The following is an 18,058-nucleotide window of genomic DNA, read 5'->3' as shown; positions in this document are numbered from 1 at the left end:
GGGCCGGGTCTTTTTCCTTGTATTTGTACTGGGAAGCATTTAACAAACACTGTAAAATCCAATCATCGAATATTAAGATATTTTCATGACACTGCCTCTCCCTAGAATTGTCAGGCTACAGCCACCTCACCAGTGCCATATCAGGCTGCCTGTCTGAGGCACTGGTGTACACCCAGCCCAGTACAAAAAATATCTTGACTGCTTTTGGTAGCTATTTTCAGCCCTCCTTGTTTTACTGAGCGTGCTCGCTCGCTCTCTCTCTCTTCCCCCACCCCCTGTTTCTTACTGGCCAGCAGGGCCGACGAGGGGTGGGGGGGGAAGCTGGTACCAATTACCAGGGCCCGGCGGTCCGGAAGGGAGCATGGGGCCTGGCTTCCCCTCCCTCTCGTCGGCCCTATTTAACCGGTCCGCCCTTGCTGAGGGGCCTGAAAAAAATTTTTCAACGGGGCCCGAACCTGCTGGCTAGTTATAGAGTACAACCTCAAGCAGTTCAAAAGAAAACCTTATCCATAAGTCTTGAAGAGCAGTGGTGGATCCGGCTGCCTATCTAAAAGCTTGTCCAAAGTGAGTTTTAATTCAGTTGTGTTGTGTTGGGCTATTGGCTGATTTTCTAAATCGCAGTGTCTTAGCCTTAGGGACCATAAATATATTGAATTGGTTTAATAAAGCATGCTGGCTGAGCATGATGAGAGAGACCGTGATTACAGGGACATAGAAAATACACATGTGCCTTCCCTAGAAGTGATTTGTCTAGCAGGCAGTCTGGAAAGTCTGATTGCTCCAAGCTCATAAAGTGCTCATTTGAGCCAGTAATGCCTCATTTGAAGCCAAGTGTCTAATGTCTAATGCTCATCCCTAAAGTTATATAGTGATTTTAGAAGGTGTGCAGAGAGGATTTAACATTTTGTAAGTATAAAAATCAGGATAACTATTAACATCACTCAATAAGCTACTGTACCTGAAGCTTCATCACAAGATAGTTTAGCAGCCTCTCATAAGAGCTCTTTGATTCTTTGAGCCAGTCTCTCCTAGCATTAAATAGAGGTGGCTGTTTACTTGTGCCAGGGAAGGACACACATCGTTTAATATTCAACATTCCAAATTTCTAGGCCTTCTTGCCTACTGCAGAAAATACTTGTACCATTGGTAAAATGTGCTTGGTATCTTCCTCTGGAATGGTCGTCCCTTAGTACTTCAGTCATGAAATATCAAAGTGTGTTTTTTGTGATGAGGGACCGTCGTTCTCTAGAAATAGGACACATGAGGCTTGCAGGGTCAACCAAAAACCATGTAAAATAGTCAAACTTCCATACAAAACCTACCCTTTCACCCCAACTAGGTATGCTGCATCATTATTAAAGAATTGCACCAGTTAGCCTGATGTATAACAGTCTGTGGTAAGTGTCAGAGTTTTGTGAACAGGAAGGAGTTTGTTACAGTCTGCGGATTGGTAATTGGTGTATTTGAGCAGTGTAAGGCATCCAGGTGCTTTGGTGATCAGCACCAGTGTTACTTTTTAAATACATGAAATGAACCCCACGGTTGAAACAGCAGGCCAGTACGCAGCTGCAGATCTGGCCTGACATCTTCCTTTGATAAAACTGGAGAGAAGTCATGTGACTTTCCTGGAGGAAAAGTTTCATTCTGCATGAGTGCGGGAAGGAGGAAAAAAAAATAGAAGAAAAAGTGCCACTGCCCTTTTCACGGGAAACATGGAGAAATTCCTATGACACTTTCTGCTAAATGGAAAGAGAGAGAGAATATGAATCCATTTAGACTGGCTGTTAGGAGAAGTAAGGATTCAGATTAGAAAATAATTAACTTTAACTGTGTCATTAGTGTGAGGGATGCCCTGAGAACCCCTTAGTGCACAGCTCCCAGCTCCCATTGATGAGGCCGAGTCACCACCTTGTTCTTTCAGGATGCTGGCACCAACCTGTAACGAGTAAAACTCCACTCTCCATTTACAAGTACTTAGCCTGCTCTTTACTGCCAAGTGACTTTCTGCCTGAGGCAGGATTTACCTCTCCTTTTGGCAGGTTTCTGCTGGTGCAAGCCAGCGCGGGACCCCTGGTGGTAGAAAGCATGTGAGACAGGAGATTCTAGGGAAGGAGGAGACACTAATGGCCCCAAAATGGATTTTGCTGGCTGGGAAGGGAATGGGCCTATTCAAAACATCCCCTCAGCAGCTTCCATTGGTGGGATTGCCAAGGAGCCCCAGCGGCAAGCTAAAGAGATCCTCCCCTGGCATAAAGGTCTTTAAGTCCATCAGAATGCAGGGTAGCACCTCTGGGCCAAACTCTTCTTGCCGGATCTGGCCCACCGTGACTAGTGAAATGTTCTCATTTGAAACAAGATAGCACTTTGAAAAAGGAGAGGGCTGAAGTATTCTAAACGGTATATTCGTAAATACAGTTATCTCCTGCAATAAATAATTCATGCTGGATGGTAAAAGGCCTTTATTCAGTTACAAATCAAATAGGGTATATCAGTAAAATACTGCATTATTTAATTCAGGTAAATTGAACAGTCATTCATTATAGGCTCAATCCCACAGTGTGCTGAGCATCCTGGCCCTGATCCAGCAAAGCATTTAAGAACATGCTTAACTTTAATGAGTAGCCCATTAACTTTAGTGGGGCAACTCATTCAGTTGCTCGAAGTTAAGTATGTCCTTATATGCTTTGCTGGATAGGGCCACAGTGCTCAGCACCTTGCAGAATCAAGCCCGATATAGGTTTTATATTATATTATATTATTACACACAGTGTGTATAAATATGTAAGTAGAATAAAGGCTGTGGCTTGATCATTTTTCCGTAGTTAAAACCCTAAGGATCTAAAACCCACAGTAGTAATGAAATGCTATGACAGAAATGAAGCTAATACCATCACGGCAGTGTTAAACTGTGTATGCAATATCTGTTTTCAGGTTACCAAGGCAGCTTTCACTCAATACAAAACTGTTTCCACTACGGAGACTGCTACAGAACAGTGGAACAGTCTGTCAACAGTGATGTGCTAACAGGGGAATCCCATTGCTTTAATCCTTTGAGACAGAATGGGTGTCACATACTCAATGCACCTTTAGCTTCAACAGGTAATTTATTCCTATTATGAAGAGTTATCCTTGTGATTTTTTTTTAGAAATAGAAAAAACACTTTTTGTCTTATTACATAAAATGCAACATTTCACTAAACTCAGTTATTTAGGAAAATAGATTTGTTTTCTTTTATCCTACAGTATTTCAGCGACAGCCAAATTCTCCTCTTACTTGTGTGGGTAGACCCAGTGACTTTAGTGAGCTTTTGGACAGCTCACTAAAAAGGCAATTTTGCCCTGTTCCCTTGACATTTATTGTAAAGATTGTGTCAACATTTACACTAAAAGCCCTACCGTCAGGTGTGTATAAGTCATTTCAGGCTGCAGTTCATAGTCAGGGTCTCAAAACTGGATTTTTATATTCCCATGAAATTCTGTTAAACATTACTGGCTTCAGGGACTTCTAGTTCACTTAAGAATAAAAAGTGGGATTTTTTTTTTTTTAAACTGAGATGTACCAAATGTGAACTAGTGACTATGGGAATTTTGTTTGGAAAAGTGGCTATTGCACATGGGTAACTTTTTTCCCAGCCATATATTTGCATAATGGTAAAGTGCCTAGAGGTATACTGGAATCATTACAATCTAGTGAATGAGCTCCCATACAGAACTGCTCATGTTTCTGAGGGATTTTTTCCTATTTTTAAAAACCACAGTGAAAAATCATGGAAGTAACAAGACCCAACATATTTTAAGCAATGCCATAGCAGTGAGATAGTACCAATTCGTCACTCTTTAGTTAGGCAAAACTCACTGATTCCAAACATGGTTTTTGCTGGAGGCCCTGATTCAGGAAAGCATCTCCGCTCAGGACATTACTGAAAACATTTGCTTAAGTGCTTTCCTGGACTGGCATCCAAGATAGGACTGCAAAATAAGAGCTGACATTCCTACCCCATTGTGAGGAATCTCAGTTCAGTGTGTGTGTCGTGTTACACACTAAAAAGTATGTGCAGCAATAACTAGCAAAAGGGAAGAGTTAACCATGCAGTTTCAGCCTTAACTTTGATTTTTTTTTGTGATATTCATAAGTTTGATGTTACTAAAACAGTTTTAAAATGTTGAAATTTGATGTTCAGTTTAGACAGGTAGAGAATAGACTAAATAAACTTTGCAAAAGAAATTGTCAGAGCAAAAAAATAATGTGGCAAAACACCAACTACCACAACATTTGCTATTTTTGTCTGGAGCTAACCTATTATGGTTTCTCAGCAATAATTTTATTTTTAGAACGGTTATTGAGGTATATAAATACATAGTATCTGAAACAAATAAATATATGGAAAATATAAATCTTATCTCATCTTTCTGTGTAAAATAGAACCATTCAGGTTTGCAAGATTCATCAAGGCTGTGCTTTAATTTTTTTCAGGGTTTTATAGCACCATTAATATTAATGGAGATCTCATCTCACAGGAATGCCAAATGTGACTGGCAAACAGCTGTTCCATGAATCACATTAACAGTCAATAAATTTTTTATTTTGTGTTCAGGGCTTTTGGATGGTTTACACTATCTGGAATCTAACAGTGATTTCTGGGGTGTATGTTTATCTTGGTTTTTGTCCATTTGTGGTTGTGTACCCCTTTGTACGTGTGCCCTGTCAGATAGAGAAAATTAACATAATATGCACCCTTTCATAAGTTAATAGAATACTGTGCTCTTCAGTTAGGTTATATACACAGTGCTGACTAGACAAACAAACTGGGTTATTTTCTACTCTCATTTACTTCAGATTTACTCTGTATCAGAGAGCAGGATTTGATCCACAGATTAGTCAACCCTTGGTTAACTAATACAGTAAACTAGTATAAATCACAAGGGGTTGCATAAGTATAAGTGAGTGCAGAATCTAGTCTCTAATCTATTAAAAAACAAACACCCCCCTAACTAATTCACTTGTAAGGGCCTGATCCTACAGTTCTACTTAAGGCAAATCTCTTTGATATCAATGGGGGACTTGCCTACATAGGGGTACAGAATCAGAGTCCATTATTAATTATATTATGTAGAACCTAAGGCCCCAACCAAGATTGGGGTCCCATTGTGCTCGCTCCTATAAAAATACATAGTACGAGACAGTCCCTACCCTGATGAACATGCAATCTAAATAAACAAGGGAAACAAAGTGGGAGAAATGAAGTATCATCCTTATTTTATCAATGGGAAACTGAAGCACAGAGAGATTAAGTAATTTGCCAAAGCTCACACAGAGAGACGGTGGCAAAACAGAAAACTGAACCCAAATCCCCAGAGTCCCAGTCCAGTGTATTAACCGCAAGAGCATCCTTCCTCACATACGTTTGCAGTGGATATGGATGTGATTTGCAGTAAATATTAACATGTTTTCCATGTCACCCAGTCAGCCGCAAGTGCCTCAATAACTGAAATGCAGCCTTCTTTCATATGCATAAATCAGTAATCTGTGCTGAAGAAATACGGATCTGTCCTTGTTCTGAAGAACATACAATCCTTTAGAAAGATATAGCCAAACATAGACGATGCTGTCTAGGTGAGGTGAGGTGAGGCGACACAGAATGTGCAGAGTGGGGTGTGAGCATAACACAGCATCAATGCTTCATGCAATAGGTGGGGTTTGAGACGTCTTTGGAAGGAGGAAGCTTAGCAAGCTACTCAAGGCCACACAGAAGAACACTGGGCTTTGGAGTGGATAAAGAAAACAAAAGGGTCAGTGAAGAAGGAAGCTTGGGCACAGAGAGAGGAGCAGGTATCGGAGCAGTGGCAAGATTTGAAGAGATCTTAGTCAATATCACTTTAAACTGTTTCTGGGAATGGGATTTAAAGAAATCATTTTACACAAGGGAAACTATTCCGGTATATTGGACTAAATTGAAATCCACTTACCTATGTGTGTTCATAACTAGTCTTGCTGCAGTCAGCATCAGGCACAAAGTGCATATACTGTTCCTTTTCAAACAAGTAGTGTGGAGCGATATGTATCATGTCAATAAGAGTTCCACCTGATTAAGAATTGGGGACAAAATCCTGCCTTCACTCAAAGGCCTGCTACGAGTAGGGCAGTAGAAGAGCAGTACCAGCAGAATGGAAGGCCCATTGGAGATTCTGCCAGTCTAGGCGGCCAGAGGGCACCATGCTTCACAAAATTCCTTACCAAAGGAACACCCTGTGCCCCTGATGCTGACTCCAGAGTGCACGCAGGGGCACCAGGAGCCTGAGAAAACCCCAAATTGTAGAACGCAGGCCACACCCTGGGGAGCCAGCTAGTGCATTAGCCAGATTCCTCCAGGATCTCAAGAATGTCTGGGGCACACATAAAATATTTCCAGATCCTCAAAGTACCTTTAAAAGAGAAAAATATACAACACAATCTGTCTGCAGCACTTTCAGAACACTATCTAGGATCCTTGTCCATCCATTGCTTTGACATGTCCTAGTAACAGTAATTCCTCCAGAGAGGCATACTCTGACACACCCACACCGGTAGCCAGATTAACTTCACTCACACAGGGGTACCCGTACAAAGCAGTGAATGGAAACTCATGCACAATGACACAAATTATGAGGTTAGTTTTCATATTGTCTAAGTGAGGCGTTGGTGGTGAATTCTGCTGTCTGGTTAACGTGAGGCTTCACTACATATCTCTAGGACTCAGACTTGTGCTTCCTGCCTCAGCCCTCATATGTACTGTGGTGCTAAATCATGCTCGTATGCTTTTCCTGCTTTCAGGCTACGATGTAATTTCTGAAGCACAATGTGGGTCTGAAGAAGCAGTCACCAATGGAACTGAAGAAAATGGATTTTTCCAAAATGGTGCTTTTGATCATTGTTTGAATCACATTCCTTCCATCTATACAGATACCTAAGAACAGCTTTATCCTTTGTTTCCTTTATTATTACTATAACTGTATACGTAGTAACAGAAATGCTGTTCCAGTACTTTTATTTAGTCTGTATCTCTATGTGTTCATTTAAATAAACACCTCACATTTACCAATCCATTTTATAAATGAATATACTGTATAAGAAAAGTTATTGGAACCTGTTCCTTTGCTGTGGCACTTTGAATTTCATGCTTTAAGGGAATGAGGAGCATTTGAAACAGCTTGTTTTATCATTTCTTAGTAAGAATGTAAATGTAAGTTATATAATAACTTGTAAAGATTTTTTTCTGAAATGTATGTTTTCAATTTGAGACTGTTGTTCCCTTTAATCGTTTTAGTTTCATTCATTGGAAATTTTCTTGACTAAACGGACTTTTTTAATCACAGACCTCATGTATATAAAGCCTTCATTTGCTCAGCTGGTTTTATATTTTCAATTTTACAAGAAAGCATTAAAAACTGGATACAAGTATACTGTTGTTTCTTACCTTCAGTCTGATAAACCCTGATCTATTCAAGAAAGCTGCTCAATTATTTAACCTAATAGACATATTTACCTCTTAGATAGCTGCACGCAGTCTAGGCCAGGGGTGGGCAAACTTTTTGGCCTGAGGGCCACATCGGGGTATGGAAATTGTAGGGCGGGCCATGAATGCTCACGAAATTGGGGGTAGGGGTGTGGGAGGGGGTGAGGGCTCTGGGGTGGGGCCAGAAATGAGGAGTTCAGGGTGTGGGAGGGGGCTCCGGGTTGGAGTGCAGGGGGATGATGAAGGGTTTGGGGTGCAGGGGGGGGCTCCAGGCTGGGACCAAGGGGTTTGGAGGATGGGAGGGGGATCAGGGCTGTGACAGGGATTGGGGCGTGGGGCGGGCTCAGGAGTGCAGGCTCTGGGCGGTGCTTACCGCAAGCAGCTCCCGGAAGCATATCCCCTCCTCTGGCACTGAGGCGCAGCCAGGCGGCTCTGCACGCTGCCCTGCCTGCAGGCGCCATCCCTGCAGCTCCCATTGGCCGGGAACCACAGCCAATGGGAGCCTCCGCATACTCGCAGCGTTAAACAATAGAATACCAATTGAAATTTATTAAATATTTTTGGATATTTTCCTACATTTTCAAATATATTGATTTCTATTACAACACAGAATACAAAGTTGTAAGTTGCACTTTCACAGTAGAGATTGCACTACAGTACTTGTACGAGGTGAATTGAAAAGTACTATTTCTTTTGTTTATCATTTTTACAGTGGAAATATTTGTAATCAAAAATAAATATAAAGTGAGCACTGTACACTTTGTATTCTGTGTTGTAATTGAAATCAATATATTTGTAAATGTAGAAAACATCCCAAAATATTTAAATAAATGGTATTCTATTACTGTTTAAGTGCGATTAATCATGATTAATTTTTGTAATCGCTTGAAAGTCCTAATATATATATAATTCTCCCAGCAAAATGACTGACCAAGTATTATTATTTTATCAACTACAATTGATTAATAACATAGTAAAAGCATCTTGATTGGTTAGTAACTTAGAATGGTTAATAATTAAATCACACAGTGATTTAATATCATGTGCAGCAAAGAGCCGCAGAAGACACATTAACGAGCCACTTGCAGCTTGCGCACCTCAGTGTGAGTATCACTGCATTAGAGGCAATGGCACTGAATAATAAATAGAAGGAAAGAATTTAAAGACAGAAGGGGCAGCCAAGAGGGTAGACAATGTCCCTTTACGTTAGTTTTCACTCAATACCCAGTTCCAACATGTACTCGATAAAAGGGCAATAGGGGATAGCAGTTGGACGCTGCTGTGTTTCCCCCTTGCTCCCACAGGCACCATGAGGGAACGGAGAGGTGGTCAGGGCCACCATGTCCTTGAGTGGGCATGCAGGGCACAGGCCTGGCCCCAGTACACACTGATGCTGATCTCAAGCCACAAATGGGCTCCACACAGACAATGAACCACTAAGTGCCACTCATTTCCAGACCACCACCCCCACACAACTGTAGCTCATCGTTGAAAATATTCACCAATGTAAAACTGGCCAATGACTATTTCTGAGGCTGGGTTTTCCCCCTTCCCGGGCTATGTTCTTCAAGTGGGCTGGCTTCACTCCTTTGGCTCCTGCGATGAGGTCAAGGCAGCCTGGCTCAGAACCTCCTTGCTCACCTGTGTGCCAGAGGGGACCTTGCAGCCAGCGCCAGCCTCTCTAGGCAGTCCAGCTCATCAGCCAGTATTTCTGGCTTCCCCTGCTCCCTGGCTGCAAACTGGGCCTCCAGGCCCCAGCTCCCTGGAACAATGAAGGGAGGGACCATCCACTGTCATCTAATTAAGTCCCAGCTGTGGGACAAGCTGGTGAACAAGAGGAAGCTTCAGGTTGGTCACCACAGACCTGGGTGAGAGAAAGCAAAATGTCAGGCACCTGACTGCAGAAAATCAGCAAATTCTACAGCAAAAAAAAAATGCTGATTTTTTTTGGAAAAAATACCATATTCTGGAGCTGCACAAGCAGCATCCACAGGGCACTCATTGAAATGAATGGGGCAATTCATAGGCAGGCATCCTATACTGGTTTATATGCTGTTCACATGGCTGAGGTTTCCTCTGCAGCCATCAGGTTAAATAACCATCATGCACACACTTTTTTTTAATGAAAACGAAGCACAGGTCTATGGCAAGGAGTGAATTCTGCAGCCATATTTGTTGCTAACATATATTCAAAGCTAAGTCCCTAAAGAAGTAGGAGGGTACCGCTAAACCCAGAGGTTACAGTCACCCTTGCCGCTTGATGTATGTGTATGACCCATATGTCGTGTTCAGATGCTCCAGAATGTATATGTTGCGCAAAAAAAAAGTTTCTAGCCTTGCTGGTGGTGATGACAGTGTTCCCAGTGTGTTTTGCGTGTAAAGTAATGGCGTCCCACATCTGCAACCAGCCTAACGATAGCTCTGAGGGGAGTATACGTCCACATTCCTTACCACCCTATTGAGCTCAGCGTAACATCACGAAAGCCCAGTGCTGAGACTTTAACAATGTCAGCATTAACTATTTCATTGCTGATCAGTTTAACAGATGGGGTAGCGAAGGGGTGGGTGGGAGTGTACCCCATAGAGGACAGACTTGGAAGTCGCCACAGGGAAAGAACTACAGACTAAGGAAACTTCCTAACTGCCAGCGTGGTTAAGCACTGGAATAAATTGCCTAGGGAGGTTGTGACATCTCCATCATTGGAGATTTTTAAGAGCAGGTTGGACAAACACCTGTCAGGGACGGTCTAGATAATACTTAGTCCTGCCATATTGTAGGGGACTGGACTAGACGACCTCTTGAGGTCCCTTCCAGTCCTATGATTCTATGAAACAGAAAAGGGGGCGAAACGGTAAAAGGTGGCTGGTGAAGGAAGCTCAACAAAGGCCAAGAATAACTGTGCTCCTGAAAGGGCGCATAGTGTCCTACCGAGAGCTGCTGAATGTGATGTCATTCAGGTGTCAAAAAGAGCAGGAAACCTAGTGCAAAAGACCATAGGCGCTGCATGCCTAACGTATGTACCAGGCCTGAAGAGCAACACAGCCTGATACAGCAAGACTTTGAGAGGAGCAGGAGCCACAACCCGTGCTATACATGCTAGAAGCTACCATGCCTCATGCCATACATCAGTTCTAGTAATGGCCTCAGGGCTAACATTTGCTTAATAGTTTCATGTCTTTGTGATCTTGGGAAAACTGGCTCAAATTTCAGAGGGGTAGCCGTGTTAGTCTGGATCTGTAAAAAGTGACAAAGAGTCCTGTGGAACATTATAGACTAACAGACGTATTGGAGCATAAGCTTTTGTGGGTGAATACCCACTTTGTCAGACGCATGCATCTGACGAAGTGGGTATTCACCCACGAAAGCTTATATCTGTTAGTCTATAAGGTGCCACAGGACTCTCTGTCGATTTTATGGATCAAATTTGTGAGCCCAGTCACAATGTAGTTGTATATACATCACATTAGTTATTTGTGATATAGTATTTAGCTAGATACACATAGTCCACCCTTTTGTAAACTGACATAAAGATAATAAAGTGTGTACTATAGCATGGACATTGAATATTTCATTGAAAATCGCCTTGATTATCTGACTGGAGAACATGACACGGTTTTGGATAAGAAGGAGCATAGGCTAACTGAGGGCCTAATAATTGAGGCTGTACCATGGTCCTGTGGAATAAAACCTACTCAACGCCATGTCCTGATATGTCTGCACTATATTATTTTTTAAAAGCTAATACCTCCTAATAATAGCTAGGTGCTTAAATTGTACTGCCACCATTGTGACCACCTCTAGAATATTGAGAGGCAGAGCTAAGGGTTTCTATAGATAGGCGATATTCCTATAGGCCTACACTATTAGTTTGTTCTGCATGCATTGTAGGCTGTAAAGTGCATTGTAAACGTTCATAGTGCCACTTTGCAGGCCATGCTGCTTACAGATCACTGTGCAGTGGCACATTGCAAGAATCAAAGGTAGCTGATGCTTGACATTAGTGTCAATGCAGCTGTGATCCCTTGATGCCCTCTAGAAGCCTGTTTCTGTATTACAGTACATACAGAGTCATTACCTTGCTTGCAGAACACAGCGAACTTGAACTTGCATGCATCACAGTGGCCACTAACCCAAGGAGACAGTAACATTTTTATGTCCTGAATATTTAATAGCTAAGTGGTGATAATAAGGATTTATATTATTTATGTGCATGGAGGAAAGGATTCAAATACTACTCTTATGTAAGCAAGCTTTCAGGCTGGTGTTTGCTAAAAGAAATGCTCAATCTGCACCTCATTGCACAGAACCATATTAAAACACTCTCTCCCATGTACACTACCCTCCAAAGATAGTATACTAGTTAATCAGGCTTTCTGATCCACCCCCAGGAAGGGTAACCCCACTGCACAAAAAAAGTGCTTGGCTTATCCTACAGTATGGGCTTCGGGGAGGTCGCTCCAAAATATAAGCAGAGAAATCACTGAGATTCTTTCTAATCTCCCCTATTATATTTCTTATTTGTATAGTTCCCTGCAGCTGCCTGGTGAATCACAGTGCAGATCTGCGTAGGTATGATGGCAGAATACAATATTTTCAGCCAGCAAATGGAAGTTCACTGCAGTTCCTCAAGCTGTGAATGGTCTAAGATGATCTGGAACATACTGACCATGGGGCAACTCCATGAGTTCAGAAATAGAAAAGGTGCAGATTATATAGCAGTCTAACCTCTGTCCCACTATTTCAGATGAAATAACTTTTCTATGGCCCAACCAAGCAGTTTGCAAAACTTCTTGTATGTTTATAATCTTTACTGGTCTGGTGCCTGTGACTAAGTTCCCTTTACTGCCTTCCAAGCCACAATCGTGAACACCTCTGGCTCACAACCATGAGCTTCCAATACAACATGAAAGGAAAAATAGCTGGTAGTTTGCTTGGGTTCTGATGGTCTGTTGTGAAAACTTGCATGGTTCTAGCATACAAGTTAATGGTTTGTACTAACACTTGTTCCTCATTATACCTTTTACAAACAGAACATTTTCAAGGACACATGTACCATGTAACATTATCATATGCATCTTCTTAGCTGTAAAGAGCTTAAGTGATCTTTGAAAAAATGCCAATACTGTATCAGATATTAAAAACATTATTAAACACAGTGCTTAGCTCTTCCCTGGGCAATTAAAAGTGTGACAAATTTGAGTCACTTCAAACCAATGGCAAAATCCTGCCATCTGAGACCAACTCTACATATGCCAACATAAAAGCAATTTCCTAGAGTAGGAGCTCATCGAGGGAGGTGCTAGCTTTTAAAGACGATAGCGATATTCTTCAGCCACTATTCTCGTCTTCTAAAACAACAGCCTCATGGTTTAGCACAACTAGAATAACTGTATTTTAGGTGCCAAACTGAGCACTTTTACCCAGCGCTAGTACAAGTAAAAATTCCATTAAAGTCAGTGCGAATTGTTTCTGTGATGGGGTGTCCTCCACAGAAGACCTGAAAGGGTTAAAGTGGCTGGGTGGGCCAATTAACTGCCTAGGCCACACCTGGAAGAGGAACTGGGAACAAAGACTAATTAGAGCTGAAGCTCAGCTGGACAGGAACAGGAGGGGCTGTATAAAGCCCAGTAGCTGAGACTAGAAGGGGACTATAGGGAGGCAAGAGTACAGGATAGATTGTGCAGACTTTGATGGCTAGTTGTAGGGTACCTGGGCTAGAACCCAATGTAGAGGGCGGGCCTGCCTTTCCCTAATAGACACTAGGGTCCTGAGAGACTTTGATGTGTGTGATTTCCCTGGAAGGGAAAACCACAGTGATGTGGCCATAGGGCCAAGCCACAAAATGAGAGCAGGCAAGTACTGAAAGCACGAGACAGAGTGACAGAGCGTAACCGCAGGATGGGGCTTCAGCCTGGCAGAGCTAATCCCCAGATGTGTGCTCCAGTGGTGAGTAGAGCACCCTTTGACAGGACCAGAGCTGCAACTAATAGCCAAGTCCCTACATCTTTAATCCTAGCTCTAAAAAAGATCAGCAATGGATGCTTGCATGCTGTCAGAGGTCATCCTCTGGAAAACACAATAACCAAATGCTGTACAATCTTCTTAATCCTATCATGGTGCTGGTTGAGTGTTTAGACCAGCTGTTCTCTGGTCACCTTGTTGATGAACCTGCAAACCTGCATATGTATGGTTATAATTGTGTTAAATTCTTTTCATGCCTAGATAAGTGTTAGGATAAATTCATGGAGGTTAGCCAGGATGGGTAAGGAATGGTGTCCCTAGCCTCTGTTTGTCAGAGGGTGGAGATGGACGGCAGGAGAGAGATCACTTGATCATTACCTGTTAGGTTCATTCCCTCTGGGGCACCTGGCATTGGTCACTGTCGGTAGACAGGATACTGGGCTGGATGGACCTTTGGTCTGACCCAGTAAGGCTGTTCTTATGTTCTTAGGAGTAAGGTCAAGGATCAGGATCTATTCTGTTTGCCCTAACATAAAATGAACCAATTAACATGATTATCTCTTAATAACATAGCTATACCCAAAGTAAAAGTCAACCAGACACTTTCTTATGTTCCTCCTGTCAGTGGAAGCTATCCAGGTGTTTGGACCCAAATCTGCAAAGGTATTTAGGCACCTAACTCCCATTGATTTCATACATGCATACAAGTGAAGCTCTGTTCTCAGTTTCATTATTCAGATGTAGGCCATCCAGTACAAAACAATACCCATTGGCTAACTAGTATAAATAGTTTGCAGTACCACTTTAGTCCAAAATTTTCGAAAATGCTTAGGAGCAGATTTTCAAACATAGGAAGGCACTTGTGAAAGTCCTCCTAGGCACACAAGCAGGTTAAGCACCTAACTCTCATTGAAATCAATGCACCTTTCTGCATCTTTAGGCGCCTATGTACCTTTGCAAATATAGCCCTAGGTGATTTTGTGTATCTGGATAGGTATGATGGCAGAATACAATATTTTCAGCCAGCAAATGGAAGTCCCATAATTGAGATCCCATAAAGGGACCTCATCTTCAGAGGGTGAATGGTCGGCACTTCATTAAAATCCGATCTCTTTAAGGTGACCAGTTGGCACCCACAATCAATACTCGCTTTTTTAAGATCCTGGCCTTAAATTATAAAGGAGTTGTCAGACCCCACAAGCACAGGGATTCCATCACCCACCCCCAAAGTAGGTACAACCAGGGGACCATATGCATTGTCTGCACCACCACCCTCTTTACCCACAGCTCCCACAAAAGGGTTAAGAAGCTTTAATATGCAGCCAGGGCTCCCTGTAAGCCCCTCTCAGGAAGGCTGCCTCTGAGGTATTATAGGACAAAAGCCACTAGGATAAGCTCCTTGATATAGAAGAAGGAGCTTCCCATTTGTAAATGAATGGTTTGGGCAAGAAACATAATAATACATAGAAGTTTATCAAGGGAACCACAGCTAGATCTTGGATCAGAAATTGATGGGACAAAAGGGTGGTTGTCTGTCTTAGCCAATGTTTTGCCATCTAATTCAAAGCAGAGGGAACCAGCTTTATTGCTGGAATGTTACTTGAGAGACATAATTTGAAGGTGGATCTGGAGCATCCATTCCAGAATGATTAATGCAGGTAGATCTGGAACAGTTATTAATGCCTCCCTGCTGGCATAATGGAAGGAAGAGGAAGCAGAGCAACCAATTATTTAAATACCAGCAGTCACCTAAGCTGCAAGACGTGTGGGGTCAGCAGACACACAGGAAGATGCACTCAAAAAGGAAACCAGGGCAATGACTTTAAGTCAAAATCAATAGAGACAAACCGTTATTCTACCACCTCAGATAGCATTAATGGCAAGAGAGCAGATAACCAGTCCATGTCTCAGTGTGCTGAAGCATCTGGGTTTTCTTTTGTTATATTGTCACATCATAATAAAGCAAGTGTGTAAACTCAACCCCCTGCGTGAGGTAAAATGCTCACAAGTTCGACAGCTTTTGAACTAAGGACAGCGGGAGGATCTAAGAGTACCATATCTAAAGTCTAACAAAGCTTTAATACTGGCAGAGACAAAGAACAGGACAACTTGTATTCACTAATGACAGAGATATTGAAGGGAAATATATTGTCAGTTTTTGAATGGTGGCTTATAAAGGGCAGTTTGCTTTTAATTTTTGGAACAAAGATTGCTTTTTAAAAGGATAGCTCTGTCAAAAATACAACTCGCCAAACATATTTTATCAATTATTTAAGAAGTACATCACAACAATCAGCTTATGCGAAACCACACAATGATTCACGTAGGTCTGGAGTATTTAAGCATAGCAGCTGTAGTGATTACTTCATTTAAGAATCTGTGTGATTCAGGTTTCCTGTAAACTAAAAGAATAGGTTCAAAGAAATACCTCAACTTCCTAATTTGTGATGGTGTGGTTTGGGAGGTTATCCATAAGAGATAAACTAGACAATAAAACAAGATAGTTACTTGTGTACTTCATTATTCTCCTTTATTATATTTAAGCAGTGAAGTGTCTAATATATTCTTTTCCTTGAGACACTTACTACTTGGCAGATTTCTCTTGGTGGTGCTGTAACCAGTAACTGCAAGTATATGATGATTGGAATTAGGCTTTATAATAGAAAACCATTGCTCTATGGAATGAAAGTGTGACTTGTGGTTTTATTGACCATCATGTTTTCAATCCAGGCAACACAATTTAAATAATAAATAACTATACGAAGGAGTAATGGTTTTCCCTCTGAAATTAAAACCCCAGTCATTATCTTTATATGTGTCTGTACAATATACATTAGGAATGGGCCAAGAGATGGCATTCCCATCCACATTACGTTGAGTATAGGAAATGAAATTCAGGTTTGAAGATTAACCATCTTGAGTGGTACAAATCTTAGGAGACCTGCAGTTCTTGTGACATTTCCACACTCTTGGGCTGCATCCAAACCAGATCCATTAAGTAGGGTCCATTCCAATTTTTTTTATCTGATCCAGATTTTTATTGTGCAGAGCCAATTTTCCCCTCATTTGTTAACTGTCGTACATCACTAGCTACAAAAATGGTCCTCCTCTTAATGAATTATGGAGATGCGCTTGCAAAATAGGATAAATGTGAAACTTTGCAAATGTATGGGTACATCATAGAATGCCAAAACAACAACTGTTTGTCATCATTGTAATGAGGCAACGTCACCCAGTAGTTCAGGAGATCAGTCAATCAGGTCTGACCTAAAAGGTATATATAAAGAAGTATGGCACAAAAGTTATCAGATATCATGCCCTAAAAATATAAATTTAATAAATGTAACTTCTAGCTCAGGAGGGAGATTTAGCTGTTGCCAATGGAATAGGATATTGTTACTCTGAGTCCTTGTAACCATTTCAGCTATATTAGATTCAACTTCCTGCTGCCCAACTGGTCCAACGATCAACATTTTCCACCCAAACTCTCCCAGATACAATCAACTGCAGAATGGAGACTCAAAATGACATGGAGTTTTAAGGAAGAGAGCATAAAGGGGACACTCCTCATGGCATTAGATCAACCCAGAAGAGAGCTGCAGTCCAAGAATGTGTAGAGAAGGGACCTTCAGCTGCACACATAAGGGAGACATTGGAGGAACCACTTGGAGGTTCAACATGGGTCCAACCCCCACCTCTGGTTCTAGCTTCCTTTATATTCCTCTTGAAGGTTCTCCCTTTCCCATTTACTGTCACATGCCTCCTGGGATTCTGCTCTAATCCTTTTCTCAGTTTTAGCTCCTCATCAACCAGACTTTCTGGAGACATCCTCCAAGCTCCTACCCTGCCTGACTCTGGAAACATGCCCTTGCTTTATATCTTCTCAGGAAGGGAGAATAACTAACCCAGTTTCCAAGGATACACTTTTAATTCTGTATGATAACTTTTAAGGTAACTACCATAAACAGCAAGGAACTACAGAGTGGGTTAAAGAGAAACGTACACGTTTTCTAGATATTAATAATGACTGATGGCAGCTCTGCAAGCAACATCAGGGGAAAAAAGAACTATGACTAAGTTATTCTTAAAATGATGGCTAACTACATGGAAATAATTAGCCATTGTAAAATTCTTTTAATCTAGATTGTATAAGGAACAGTATAAAATTCTATTGTTACCATTTTAATAAAATCCATACAAGTAAAAACCAGTTATACAATGATAACATTTCTATTAATAATTACAAGAATTAGAGTAATAGAAGAACACCCAGAGAGCTGACAGCTGTATTCCATTTAATTTTAATGTTGGTAAAAAGTTATGGGCCAAATTCAACCCCAGTGTAAACTCTACTGAAATCAGTGGAATTATACCACAGATTAAAATGTAAACACCCAGGGCTAGATTAAAGATATTAAAACAGGGTGCAAGCATTGTAGAACCATCCTGAAGTCAAAGGGCTCTCGTTTGCAGACGAGACCTGAAGGCTCCCCATTTAGATGGGAGCACAACTTTGCTTTATGGTCTGTCCAACTACTCAAGGCTGCAAAATTAGTCTAACCAAGAAAGACATTTTTCTTTAAACATGTATCTAAAAAGTAGA

The 18,058-nt window shown here is 41.5% G+C and overlaps 1 protein-coding gene across 1 annotated transcript in view; it reads left to right on the top strand.

Moving 5' to 3' along the window:
- Window positions 1–6,948, top strand: part of GLIS1 (GLIS family zinc finger 1) — a 287,901-nt gene extending 280,953 nt beyond the window's left edge. Inside the window, exons 10-11 of the mRNA XM_065409869.1 lie at window positions 2,932–3,099; window positions 6,812–6,948. Coding sequence (XP_065265941.1) covers window positions 2,932–3,099; window positions 6,812–6,948 — 305 coding nt within the window. The remainder of the gene's footprint in view (window positions 1–2,931; window positions 3,100–6,811) is intronic.
- The last annotated feature ends 11,110 nt before the right edge of the window (window positions 6,949–18,058 follow it).

Source organism: Emys orbicularis, chromosome 8 (assembly GCF_028017835.1).
Source record: "Emys orbicularis isolate rEmyOrb1 chromosome 8, rEmyOrb1.hap1, whole genome shotgun sequence".
Classification (NCBI taxonomy): domain Eukaryota; kingdom Metazoa; phylum Chordata; order Testudines; family Emydidae; genus Emys; species Emys orbicularis.
The sequence above is the reverse complement of the archived record's forward strand: the minus strand, read 5'-3'. Positions and strand labels throughout refer to the sequence as shown.